At 44.5% G+C, this 13,515-nt stretch overlaps 1 protein-coding gene across 2 annotated transcripts in view; it reads right to left on the bottom strand.

The window, feature by feature from the left end:
* The window catches only part of TMEM65 (transmembrane protein 65), a 33,681-nt gene extending 21,877 nt beyond the window's left edge, over positions 1-11,804 (bottom strand). The window contains exons 1-2 of one of the 2 annotated variants that reach the window (XM_034062388.1): positions 11,420-11,804; positions 8,183-8,422 (exon numbers count right to left, since the gene is read on the bottom strand). In XM_034062388.1, coding sequence (XP_033918279.1) covers positions 8,183-8,422; positions 11,420-11,753 — 574 coding nt within the window. In that variant the 5' untranslated portion in view covers positions 11,754-11,804. The remainder of the gene's footprint in view (positions 1-8,182; positions 8,423-11,419) is intronic. The other variant, XM_034062383.1, reaches the window with a different exon arrangement.
* Positions 11,805-13,515: the final 1,711 nt, after the last annotated feature.

The following is a 13,515-nucleotide window of genomic DNA, read 5'->3' as shown; positions in this document are numbered from 1 at the left end:
TGGCTGTGGATCCAGCTGGCAATTCTTACATCTCCTCATCCTGAACAAACCAGCTCATTTCACATTTGTAACGTCACATCTTTACTTGTGCTTTGTAAAAATCAGCCCATTGCCAGGACTAATGAAGCAAAGAAACAGCTGGGTAGAAAGGCTATTTGCAGTCTGAAAATACAAGCTGATGGTATTTAAAAGATGCCATCTTTTGGTATCTTTGGATAAAGAAATCTGTTTCATGTACATTTCTCTCCAGTGTTCCACAAATCCCAAGAAAGCAAACAAAATACAATTTCTTCCCATTCAGACTGCTGTGAAAGATGAGATAACATCCCAATGGAGACTGGTGATTCATAGTCTTGCTGTAAGATGTTACAGTGAGCTGGTCAGCAGGAAGGGATGGATCACTGCAGAGTCCAAAGCTATTGAGCAAAAAATTGAAAGTCACAAGAAAAAAGTTACTTTAACAGTCCAGTAACTAGAAATTGATGATGTCTAGAAGAAAAATGCAGGTCATCAGAACACAATTGCCTGCTGGTTCACAGTAAGCTTTCTGATCCGGAGAAAACACTGGAGCTTCGTGGCAATACAACTTTCCACACATCAACAATCAAAGCAAACAGACCTCTGTCTGTGGCATGGGCAAGATGCACCTACTGTATCCCACACCCTAACCCTACCTGAAGCCTTTTTCTCTCAAATGTTTCCATTCTTTTTGAAATGAAAAAGATTTTCCAAGGTTTCATCATTCCCTCAGGTCATGCAGGAGCCTTTCACCAGCATCACTGCTGAACTGTGTGGCAAGCGAAGGCAACTGAAGGCAAGTTTTGATTCTGGAAATGCTTATCTGACATCATAAAAGCTACGCAGCATTTAGCAATCATGATAAGGAAAGGTTTCATCCCTGGGTACAAGCAGTAGGAGAACATAAAACAAGCCATTGCTCTGTATGTGTGCTTTAAGGCAATAGGAGAGTTGATACAGAATATGCCCTGTTCTCCAAGCACGTAATATTGCACTCTTAAATATGTTCCTATTTACTCTTTTACTATGTAGAGAGGAGCATACAAGTTAAAATAATGACCTGTTGGAATTTACTAAAAGCTGAAGCATCTCAGTTTGTCAGAATTAAACTTTAAACATCCCTTATCCACGAGAAATACTTCAAAAAGCAATAGATATGATGAGCCCACCACATACAAGTGGAAACTGGCAAATGCTGCAGAAAAAGACGCATAGCAAGCATCAGTGTGTACTACAGCTGCTAGGGGGTATATTTTATTAATAATCAATATACAAATACCTAAGAACCCAAAATAAATGAACACTGTGAAAAACACCTGATTTTACAGCCCATAATTTTTAATGGAATATGCACTTTGCTGAGTTAAAAATGGTATTTTGTGGGCTTTGCCTTACCACACACTCCCCATGTTTCAGAGGAAGCAAGGGTTTTGTTTCAGGCAAGGGTCAGTCACATCCCAAAAATTCCAAGGGGGTTTACTGATGTTAAAGGAAGATCTCACAAACAGCAACAGAACAGAAACAAGAATGTGTGCTTTCGGGTTTCTGAAATAATGCTGCTCTAATTTAAGGGGAAAGAAACAGGAAAGGGAGCACAAGATGGCTCAGGTTCAGCTTTGCCCAATGAGAGCCACTTCTTGTAAAAACAGTAACCACCAGAGAGATCCAAGGCAGCTTCCTTCAGCACTGTCTGCATGATCTGCTTATCTCATTTTTCCATTTATTTTTCTTTTTAGAGAATATTTTCTCCCAGAGATACCATGGCTCTGTAGTCCCATATTTGGATTAAATAATAAATAAGGCTGACTAAAGCTACAAGTTTTCAGTTGAATGAGTAAGCTTTAAATAATCTCTTAAAGAAACAGGTAGACTTTTATTTTCTAATACACACTGAAACAGTGCCTGTGTTCACAGAATAAACATGATCCACTGCATTCATGCCTATTCCAGGGAGATCCAAGTGTTTCAATTATAACAATCTGAAAGGTTTCAGTTACATCATAAGTACAAGTTGCATTTCAAGTGATCTTTCCTAAAAAGACCTAAATCAAAAGCACCCCTTACACCTCAGATAAGGCAGTTATCAGCAGATTTTCCTATACATATGAAATGTGTTAGTTTACACAAGGCACACACAGTTGAAGAGCAAAGGCTCAAAGTTCAGATTTTCTTATTTTTAAAAACATTATTTAAAAGCTCTTTGTGCATGGCACCATTTTGTACATATCACATGCTTAAACCACATGCAAAAGCTGAACACCAAATTTTAACTGGAGCAATCTTCTATTTTACCTTTTCTAAAGCATTAATTCCGGAGAAGGGCAGAGGCAACAAACTAAATAATGATGTTTTGTAACAGTAGCATTTCTGCATTATGTTTGGACCACATAACATAATGTATAGCACTTTCCTAGGAAAAGGTGTAACGCAGATGACACTGAGCTTCTTCCAAGTAAATGAAGCTGTTCCACAGTCTGAAATCTCTGGCTCAGTATTATCTAGAAATGGTGGCATAGCTCAGTTTCCACAAAACCTGGACTTGAAACACCTCTTTAGCTACAGTAAGACTAAGTACTATGGGGATCGCTAAAATTCTTGAGACCAAAAGCTTTATATTACTGTAAACAAACCAAACCTGTTTAGTTCTTGCAGCAATACATGCCAACTGCATCAAACCATGCAAGCAAAGAGTCTGTCAAACCAGCAGCCCACTGGCCTTATGCAATGCCATGTCTTAGCAAACACACTTTATTTTTACTGTACCAAGAGTACTGGTCGTCTCTGGTGATACTACCTCCTTCGCTGGCTTCTCAAGTGGTATCAGTGGTTTAGGGTATTTGGATGCTACAATGAGTTTATAAAGCGAGACAGCAGTAAGTCATTATTTAAAATCTTCCAATCAATACTGGAGTATCCATCAGTACAGAAAGAGCTTTTATAGGCCTAGGTCTTACAGCGATTGCACTTGAATGTCTGCAGGCTGTCCTCCGCAAAAACATACAGCGAAGTTTCTGAATTTAAGCAAAGAACTCAGACTAGAACCTGCTTTAAGTTACACAAACAAGTCAAATTTCAGAATATGGAAGAAAACCAAACTACAGTGGCAAAACCAACATGCATTTCAGAAAAAAAGTACCTTGCTGACAGTAGCTCAAATGTATACAGCTGCAGTGACACTTGACATTTTCTGAGTAGCTTCAGGATAGTTTTAACATTACTACCAAGCACCAATTTTCTTGATTATGACATTAAACCTCATCCCTTTATTCACAGAGTGCTTTGGAAGAGACCTTCACAGCTCATCTAGTTCCAATCTCCCTTCCACGGGCTGGGACACCTTCCAGCAGATCAGGTTGCTCAAAGCCCCATCACAACCTGGCTTTGAATGCTTCCATGGATGGGGCAGCCAAAACTTTTCTGGGCAACCTGTGCCAGTGTCTCACCAACCTCATAAGCAAAGAACTTCTTACTAATATCTAATCTAAATCTTCCCTCTTTCACTTTAAAACCATCCCCCTAATACTGCATGCCCTTATGAAGTCCCTCTTCAGATTTCTTGCAGGCCCACTTTAAGCACTGGAAGTTGCTCTCTTCTCTGATTTCTCTTCTCCAGGCTGAACAAGCCCATGTCCCTCAGCCTCTTTTCATAAGTGAGCTGCTCCAGCCCTCTGATCATCTCTGTGGCCTCCACTGGACTCCCTCCAACAAGCCCACGTTCCTCTTGCATCTGAGGTCCAAGAGTTGGATGCAGTACAGCAGGCAGGGCCTCGTGAGAGCAGAGCAAAAGGCAGGATAACCTCCCTCAACCTTCTGGTCCTGCTCCTTTTGATGAAGCCCAGGATATGGTTGGTTTCTGGGCTACAAGTGCACACGGTCAGGTCAGGTTGAGCTTCTTGCCAGTCAACACCCCAAGTCCTTCTCCTCAGGGCTGCTCTCAATCCAGTCTCCCCCAGCCTGTGTTTGTGCTTGGAATTGCCCCAACCCAGTGGCATTGTTGATCTTCATTAGTTTCACACCAGCCCACCTCTCCAGCCCATCCAGGTCCCTCTGGATGGCATCCCTTCCCTCCAGTGTGCTGTTGGCAAACTCACTGAGGGTGTACTCAATCCCACTTCTAATACTTAATATGTTATTAATACTTAATATGCACAAAGTACTATCTATATTAGCATGAACAGTATAAACCTCACAAACAGAGCTTAAAGCAGAAAGAGGGAATTACCAAATTTATTCAAAGTTAAAACTTGATGAAGATTTTTCCATACAGTTAACATTTCCATGAGGTACTTTGTGTATCAAGATGACAACATGATGAAATATTCAACAACCCCAAGCTACCCAGATTTGCAGTTTTATTGTTACTTAAAAAAGGAAGCCCAAATGAATCATATGCATCCAGTTGAGATAAAGCTTTAATAGGAAGGAGACACAAGTGTCTGACTAACGTGACACAGTAACCGCAGGAAAGAACAATGGAAATAGAAGTTTTTTACTGCCCAAGAGTACACACTGCAGGTGAGGTCCTGTTCAGTCATTTTTTGCTTTGGAGCTTTGGGATGTGGTTGTGCTTGGGTTTGTTTGTTGGGATTTCACTTTTGAAAGGCTTCTTGGGGGGATACTTGGGGGATACTGATGTCTCTTGATAAGACTTCAGAAGTATTTAAATCTCTTAACTAAGGCATCCTCATGCAGTGTGTCAGACTTTCCCAAGCACTCTGTCTCTTCTGATAACAGGCATCCATATGTTGAGAGAGGATGTAATTTCATACTAAGATAGGACTTTTATTCCAATCTAGGGAAAAAAAGGAGGTAGAACTCTCATCTCTACCTGCTACTCATCAGAGCAGCTGCACAGTTTGCTTGATCAAACAGCCTTATCATTGTTCACAACATCCAGGTAACCAGGGTGAGCTGTCAGCAGTGGGAACACAGCTTCCCCCCAACCGGGCTCCATCCCAGCTCCCTGGAAGGCACAGAAGGCAGAGAGAGCCCTGCTCTTAAGCATCGAGGCCTGAACAAGACACAGCAGCTTTATGCATCGAGCAGTTCAGATATAGAAGCACATGACAGCTAAGTGGCCAAATACAGTTTATGGTTTTTCCCTCTCTTCACTCAGGCTGAAGAAAAATAATGTCAGAGCCACTAGGAAAAAGATTTTTCTCACACACCCCAGCAAAATGGCATCAATTTCAAGTCAATAGCTGGGATTTAACATTACCATTAACTGACATTTAGGGTGAGAAGTCTTTTATAATTCTTTATCCTGTGCAACAAAATACTTTTCAATTGGTGGTCATCTGTGTAATGCAAACAGAACAGTTCCATCTGTAGATGCTAAAGTGATCATCAGTCTGTGTAGCACCCTTCCTTCTACATCAGTTTGCTGTCATACAACAGCTCCATGATGGGGGGAAGGGAGAAATATAAACTAAAACATACAGAATTAAAGATTTCAGAAGCAAAAAGAGAAGTAGCACGTTTCCATGTGAAACATGATATTCCTTTGGTCGCTGAGTATTTCTGACTCTGCAGCAGCCGTGGTGTATGCTGTGAAGGTCTAAGAAGAAACACAAAGGGACCGCACTCAGGCAAGCTGGCAAGAGTTTCTCATCTTACCAGTTTGACAGGGCACTTCAAACTTGTGAATTACACGCTGGCCAGCAGTCTGCCAGAAGGCCTTCTCCTAGAACAGCAATCAGATGCTGGAGTTAAAAACAATTTCCTGACCTAGGTCACAGCAAGGGAGAGGTAGACGATTGTTCTCCATGTACAGTTCAGTTCGTCTGTATACACTGGGCCTGTAGAAGACAGAGGGAGGTAGAACTGACCCTACCAGGTGCCACCATACCTGCCAAAGCACACCAGCAAGGCTGCTCCCTCTTCTTCCAGCTCAGCAGGCTAGGCGGTCCTCGCAAGAAACCTTACACTTACACTGTGAAATCACACTTCCAACAAGTACTTCCAGAAGGATCAAATACTGCTTTGTGTGTTACCACAGATTAAGTTCTTACTAAAGGAGGTACTAGAATATGAGCGGTTCTAAACCACCATGACAGATTATCTGGTTTGTTCCAAAACATGTCTGACTCATGCAACAAAAGGAACCTTTTTCATAGGAGATCTTGTTTGGAATGTCTAAAAACCCCAGTGAAATCCATTTGTCTTTGACATTTGCAGTCTTCTGTATTAACTTTGTAAAGCTGTGGAAGTAGAGGCACCTAGGCTCAAACACTCCCTGAACTACTCCAGTAAACCAGTGAGTTCATAAATTTAACACCAATTCACAGATCAAAGATGTTTCTTCGGACACCAAAGATTTCACCTAACAATGGCTAAAAGCTTGCAAATTCCCACAGGGAAATCTTGCCCCAGCCACCAACTGTACTGAATGCCTTGCTTTGCTGCCCTATACCCACACACTATTTTTTTAAGAACAAAGATTCAGTATCCTGAGATTACAACTATTTTTCTATCAGAACACATCAGTTTGGTCAGATTATTTCCTAAACCACAACAAACCGGTGCCTTCAAGAGAATCTAGCTAGAGACTGCATTTTCCAAGACCTGTGAATTAAACCAACAAAACTAGCTGTTGAGACTGCATTGCTACTGGGTTTTGCATGCTTGCTGGTTAATACACAACCCTGACAGGCAGAGAAACAACCAAATACACTTCAGAAAGGCTTTTATTTAGTGATCACATCATGAAAGCCTTTTTAAAATACAAAATGCAACTTGTTTTTTTTTCAAGGAATTGTGTTCAATGTTCATTATATATTAAAACGTATTTTTATATATTATATATACACAAGGTTATTTATTGTATATATGTATTAGGTATATGTACACAAAGATGAGAAAACAGTAAAGTGTTTTCTCACCTTTGCAACAAAGGAAAATAACAGATCCTCTCACTATCAAGACCTGAGATTTCTTAGAGACCCTAGACAGCCATTGTGTTAGTATTATTAATGGAGAACGGTTACATCTGGGCTCAAGAATATTTTAAGCCAGTACAGATAAGAACAGTACCCTCAGAAGAAATAAAGATGCAGCAGATGTGCTAAGTAGTATTTCTTACCTAAGCAAGGTCAAACCCTTTAGTATTTTTCCTCCTTGCTACTGGGCTTGCTGCACTGCTTACAAGTGCTTTCATGAATCATATAATTCGCTGGAAACCAAAGGTAGAACACCCGACTATCAGCCCCTTAAGAAAAGAGTTACATCTTCTTTCAAATACCACTCTTTTATAATGGAAAATTGCTATAGAAAGTCAGAGGCATTAATTCATTCTCTCCATTGCCCGTAAGATTTCTTTACACTTTCATTTTCTCCAGGCAAGAAAAAAGCAACAGAAAGGAGGATGTGACTGCCTGCTGCCAACAAAAAAAGCTTTGATTAAGGCCTCCACAAGCAGGAAAGTGGAACTATTACATTTATAACAAATTCGCCTACTTGCTATTTCAGTGCTCCTGTAACTACGAGAAAGAAACATGCAAACTGTTTGCATTCAAGTCCACATGTATAATCTCCATCTCTGTGGCTGACATGCTTACAAGAAGCACACACTGAAACTGAAAACCTGTTTCAAACCTCTTCCTGGGAAAAGGTGAGATATTATTCACCTTTCCGAGATTGGAAAGGGGTAAAAAATAAAGAAAAAGATATTAATAAAAGAAGAAAACTAAATCCTGGTGAGCAGGTCTGTTTTGACTATATTTCAAGATATGGTTTACAGTCTAAATCAGTGTAGTTCTCAAAACATCATCCAAGAACAACTGCATCAAGATTCAATTTCACAGCCTTCCCCCCAGCTTCTAGCAAAGCCCATCTATTAATTACAAGTCAGGTTCCCAGCTTCACAGCCATCCTTTTATCACAAGCTCACAGATCGGGCTCTGTCTTTTGACTGATGTGCTAAAACAGAAGAATCTCAGTGTTTATTAATAAGCTAAGCTGTTGAAACCGACTGCTGGTGCTCAGCATAGGGAAGCTCTAAGAGCCCAGACATAAACATCCAGGTAAGATAGGTGACAAGGCAATGGCAGGAAGACATTCACAAACCTCTCCCCACCTACAACTACAGCGCAAACAGATGGGTTAAGTTTCAAAACAGCTTCAGAGACTCACCTAACTTACAGGTCAGCAGCTACGACTCACCTACCTGAGGACCGTCCTTCAGTGTAGCAGCCGCAGCAAAGGATGGGTTTCCCTGTAGCCTCTGCCATTAGCGGAGGCCACATATAGTGTGTCCTGTCATATTTTGCGCTAGGGCGATTAGTTGATGGCACTGCATCCTTCTCGTGGTAGGCCTGGGAATGGGCTGAGGAACAGGCCTCATTTGGTTCTTGATGTGCCCAGGTCTCCCCATATTGCTGACAGCCTCCCCTAGCTGATATGGGGTCTGTTAGGGCACAGAAGAGGCAGTGAAGGAAGAATGTCAAAAAACCCAGTAAGGACTGTGTTAAAAAGGGTTCGGACTAAGACCTCCCTTTCCACATAGAAGTATGAAAAGATCACAGGCACAAAGCAAGCTTAAGTACAGTTGCAAAACTGCATAGGCATTTAATGATTGAGGAGAGACTGATTTTCCAGACTCAAACAGGACACAGGAATTTAGTCAGTAGGTCGACAAGTGAATCTGAAGGTTGCATTTGGATCATTCATTGGAAATCAGCACAAAAGTAACTAGCAACCTCATCTAAAGAATCAGATACTGGAAGCTAAAGCATGCTGCCACTGAATGAGAAGATCAAGAGAAACTAAACATCTCTAAAACCATTTTATCTTGATTGAACTCGTCAGTTTAAATACCAAAAGTGACACTAGTAGATTGCAGAAAGTACTTGGAAAACAGGGCACAAATAATTCTCAGCCCCCATCTGCTACTCACAACCTGTATACGTAGGCAGATCATTCCTACACAGTCATCGTTTCAAGAGCAGGAAAAAGCAAACATATAAAATATTATCCAACCATAATAAAGCATGTTAAGTACATAACATCAACATCTATCATTCTCTTTCCAGTGCAGCACTTCTCTCTCCTTTATCTTCTTCTGGCACTCCTTGGTGTTGAGAGTGACAACACATATCCGACACTCTTCAAAAGCCTGGCTCTATGTTCACTGCCTTTCTTCATGTAAAATCATATCTGCCATTATCAGTCATCTACAGAGAACAGCTATAGGCAATCCATCACCACCAGGGAATTCTGGCATTACCATTCCCTTCCCTCTGGGCTGGAGCAGCTCACACATATGCGCACCAAAGAGAATTCAGTGCTAAGGTGTGTGCATCATTAATGAAAGCTGAGCATCTATTTTGCCAGCACTGAATGATTTCTGTGCCACATTTCCTCTCTTGTTTGTGTGATTTTAGCTCTTCAAAGTATCAGCGAACATACACAGGGTATGCGCTATAGTTTTAGGATTATTATTTTCCCCTCTAATTTTTATTCAGACTTACTAGAAGCCCTTTTTGGTTACGATTTTCCTTTCTCCACAACACATGAAGAAACATCATTTCTTAGAGTTAAAAGCTGACAACTGTTACCATGCTGCAGTCTGGAAAAACAAAACAATATGAATGGAGCTAGCTAAAACAAAAGGCTATTTTCAAAAACATTGTATCAAGCTACTAGATGGGCAGATGAGGAATCTGACTCCAAGGACTGAGATCTGATGCATTACACCACTGTGCAGCCCTCACCTGAGGCTTTGTTGAAACCATCTCCCCAGTGAGATTAATGCTCACAGTTTCAGGCACAAGTGAATTATAATCTCCACTAGTTGAATAATTTTGCCCTTTACTACATCTTTACTAAGATCTCATGCAGTAAGGTCTCTAAACTCAAACTAATACCTTTGTTAGTCTGTCTTCTAAATCCTCGGTCCTCAGAAAGTCACCGTATTACATAGACTTTCATATTATAGCTGACAGCAACTGAGCAACAAGATATTAAATAGGACCATCTGCTGAATTATCTCTGTATCAACACAGAGACATTACACTAAATGCATTTTAAATCACCACCACGATCCTCCAGACACACAGAAGCACTGCGAGCAGCCCGGGTTCACCCAAGCAGTCACTGCCAAGATAGAAACTCTTTCAAAAACCTCATGGCAAGAATCCCTCAGAAGCTGAGGAGGATTTATTTAGGAAGAGTATTAGCTGTTAGTACGCAAAAGTTAGTGTCAACCTACAGCTCAGTGCATACTTCCCACTAATGTTGCAAAACAAATGCAAGAGGATTCACTCTGCAAAACAGAAGCACTGCTCCAAAAATGAACCACTTAAGTGAGTTACTGTCACTCTGTCTATAAACACTAGTGCTTGTATGCAAGAGTGCTATAAATGAAACCAAACAGGCACCTGGAAAAGGTTCTGTCCCTTCGCAAAAGCAGCATTCCTATGGCTGACCCCTGGACCTGATCTCTGCCCACCACAAGATTTCATCCAGACATGTACAGAAGAGCCACAAGGCACAGAAACGCCCTTTCCAAGGGCACGCTACTATCAAAGTCACAAGGAGGCCTAGATCAAATGCACCCTGATCTCTTAAGTACCCGCTATCATCTTTATTGCGATAGGGACCATAAATTACAGTTAAGCATAAGAACCAGACATACCGAGGCTGTAATTATAAGAGGATTTGGTTTTGCCAGGTTCTGATTGTAGGAAAAGTGTCGAGTTGGCAAGAACGGTTGGATCAGATGGAAACACTCACTGTGAGTTACTGTAATCGGCGCTACATCGCGCTGTATTCAGACACATCTCTAACCCTCCCCAGCACTCACACACCTTCCCTCGTAACACCCAGCACTTCCAAGGTGCAAAGCCGGCAAGCAGGCAGCTCTCGCGAACTCATGAATGAGCTCCCGGAGCAGCAGCAGCAGCCCAGCGGCTCTTAAGAGGTCTGGTATCACCTCACTGCTACACCAGTGTGCAGAGCGGCTCATGAGACACACACTTTCCTGCTCCCTTCCCCAAAAACGGCCATCCGCGCCTCTATAAACTCCTCACGGGGATGAGAAACACCCCCAACACTCGGCACGGCGGCTCAGGAGTGGTTCAGGAGCTACAGATGCTTCTGGAAAGTAAGTTGTAGGTCGTGTGCCTCATTTCTAGCCGGTACAGCGCTCACACATACACACACACACGGGCGTGCGCCTCTCGCTGCCCTGCCCCGCTGGAGTGCCCCGCTCACCCCGCCGCCCAAAGGACTCGCTTGGGCGGCGGACGGACCGGCCACAGCCGAACTTCGGGGTCCCAGTCCCGCACTGGCCCAGCCCGGGCACCTCCCAACCCGGGCACCTCCCAACCCTCAGCACGGCCCCGGGCGAGGCGGCAGCGCCGGCCTCAGGCCGCCGGCCGGGGCTGCGGGAGCCGCCGCTCACCTTGCGCGATGGCGATGGACTCGAAGCGGTGCAGCTCCCGCAGCAGGCAGCTCCGCTCGGTGGAGTGCAGGCTGTAGATGAAGTCGCGGGCCCCCTGCACCGTGTTCAACGCCTCCATCGGTTCCTTCCTGGGGTGGGTGCCCAGCGCCCTCCGCGGCGGCGACGACCCCCGCGGGAGGAGCAGCCCCTCGGCACCGCCCCGCAGGCTGCCCAGGCGGCGGCGGCAGCAGCAGCGCGGCGGGCCCCGCAGCGAGCCCAGGCAGGAGGGAGCGGCAGCGGCGGGGCCCCCCGGCCGCCCCAGCAGCAGCGCCGCCCGGCCGAGCCACGCCGACATGGGGCAGGGAAGGGCGCGGCGCTCGGGCCGCCAGAAACGCCCGCCGCGGAGTCCCCGGGCCGCGCTGCCGCCGCCGCTGCTTCCCCGGGCCGGGCAGTCCGCGCCCAGGCACCGCCCCGCCCCGCACCGCCCGGGCCAGCTCAGCCACCGCCGCCCATGGCCCCGCGCCGGCGGCAGGGCGGGGCGCAGGGCGGCCGGCGGAGGCGGCTCCGCGCAGGCGCGGACGGGTGGCGGGCGGCGGCGCGGCCTCCATCGCCCCCTCAGGGCGGCCGGACGGGGAGCGGCAGCAGTGGGAGCCGTTCAGTGCCGCTGAGGGGAGGCTGTGGGACGGGAGGGGCCGGGCCGGTATGAGGGGCGTAGTGAGGGCGGCAGGTGGGGTTAAACGGCTGCTGTGCTCCGGACCCTGGTGCTTGACAAGGCTCCATCCAAGCTCTTTCCACTGTATCTATTATAAGGTGCCTGTAAGCTCACAGGACTTACAGCAGCAAAAGGTGTCACCCGCTCATGTTAGTTGTCCCAGAGCAACGGAAACGAGGTTTTACTTTCCGATTTTCCAGGTCTTTGCATTAGAGTATTCCAGCACTGTAACCTCCAGGTTTTGGTTTAGTATAGTGTAGGTCCATATTTAGCATCTCTTCATCAGGGACTGTAGCGATAAGTGAAACAGGTTAAAACATAAACGGGAGAGATTCAGCTTAAAGATACGAGGAAGAAGTTCTTCCCTGTGAGAGTGGTAAGGCCCTGGCACTGGGTGCCCAGAGAAGCCGTGGTTGCCCCATGCCAAGCAGTGTTCAAGGCCAGGTTGGACTGGACTTGGAGCAACCTGCTCCAGTGGAAGGTCCAACACTTGGCAGGTGTGTTGGACTAGGTGATCTTAAGGTCCTTTCCAACCCAAACCGTTCTGTGATTCTATACAGCATTTGTGTGCTTTTTAATTAATTGGCAGATACCAAGTTTGATCCATGCTGAATGGTTATTCAAAAGAAAACAAAAACTTTTAAGAGACAGTTTATGTCTTGAAAGAACAGAGGACATTGTAGAAACAGATTTGAAGTGTTCTGCTGCTCGGCCTGGATGCTTCCCGGGTATTTATGCCATGCGAGGGATTAATCCAGGTTCTGTATTTTCAAAATGCTGTATTCGATTTCGAATTCGATTCAAAAAGTATTAGATTTTGTAATTAGACTACAAAGGACCTAAATAAGCACAACCATAGGGGACTCACTCATATGCCTAACTCATTTAACACTAAGGTAAGTGACTTCAGGACACACTCAAAATTTACTGCTGTGTGTTTAGCTCTTTTAATACCAAAGGCAGTATGCTTCTGGAGTGGGCAGTACACATCCAGGTGGTTTCAGGTCTGCTGCCTTCCTGGAGGGCAGCAAATGGAGAGTTTTAAGTTCTCCCTGCTGACTTCTCTGCAAAGAGTAGTTAAAATGTGACATGAAAAAGCAGCATCTTCTCTCCAGCTGTGGAGTTCATGCATGGTATAAAGACCTAGATCTCATGATAAACAGAGGTGTCTTACCTCAAGTATGCATCAATATTATGGATATATAAGTAAGAAGTTGTTTACTGTAAGGGTGGTGAGGTACTGGAATGGATTGCCCAAAGAAGTGGTAAAAAATGCTCCATCCCTGGTGGTGTTCAAGGCCAGGTTGGACGGAGTCTTGGGTGACACAGTCTAGTGTGAGGTGTCCCTGGCCATAACAGGGGGTTGGAACTAGATGACCTTAAGGTCCTTTCCATCCCTATATAT

This window comes from Melopsittacus undulatus, chromosome 1 (assembly GCF_012275295.1).
Source record: "Melopsittacus undulatus isolate bMelUnd1 chromosome 1, bMelUnd1.mat.Z, whole genome shotgun sequence".
NCBI classification, from domain to species: domain Eukaryota; kingdom Metazoa; phylum Chordata; class Aves; order Psittaciformes; family Psittaculidae; genus Melopsittacus; species Melopsittacus undulatus.
This window is presented reverse-complemented; position numbering and strand designations above follow the sequence as displayed.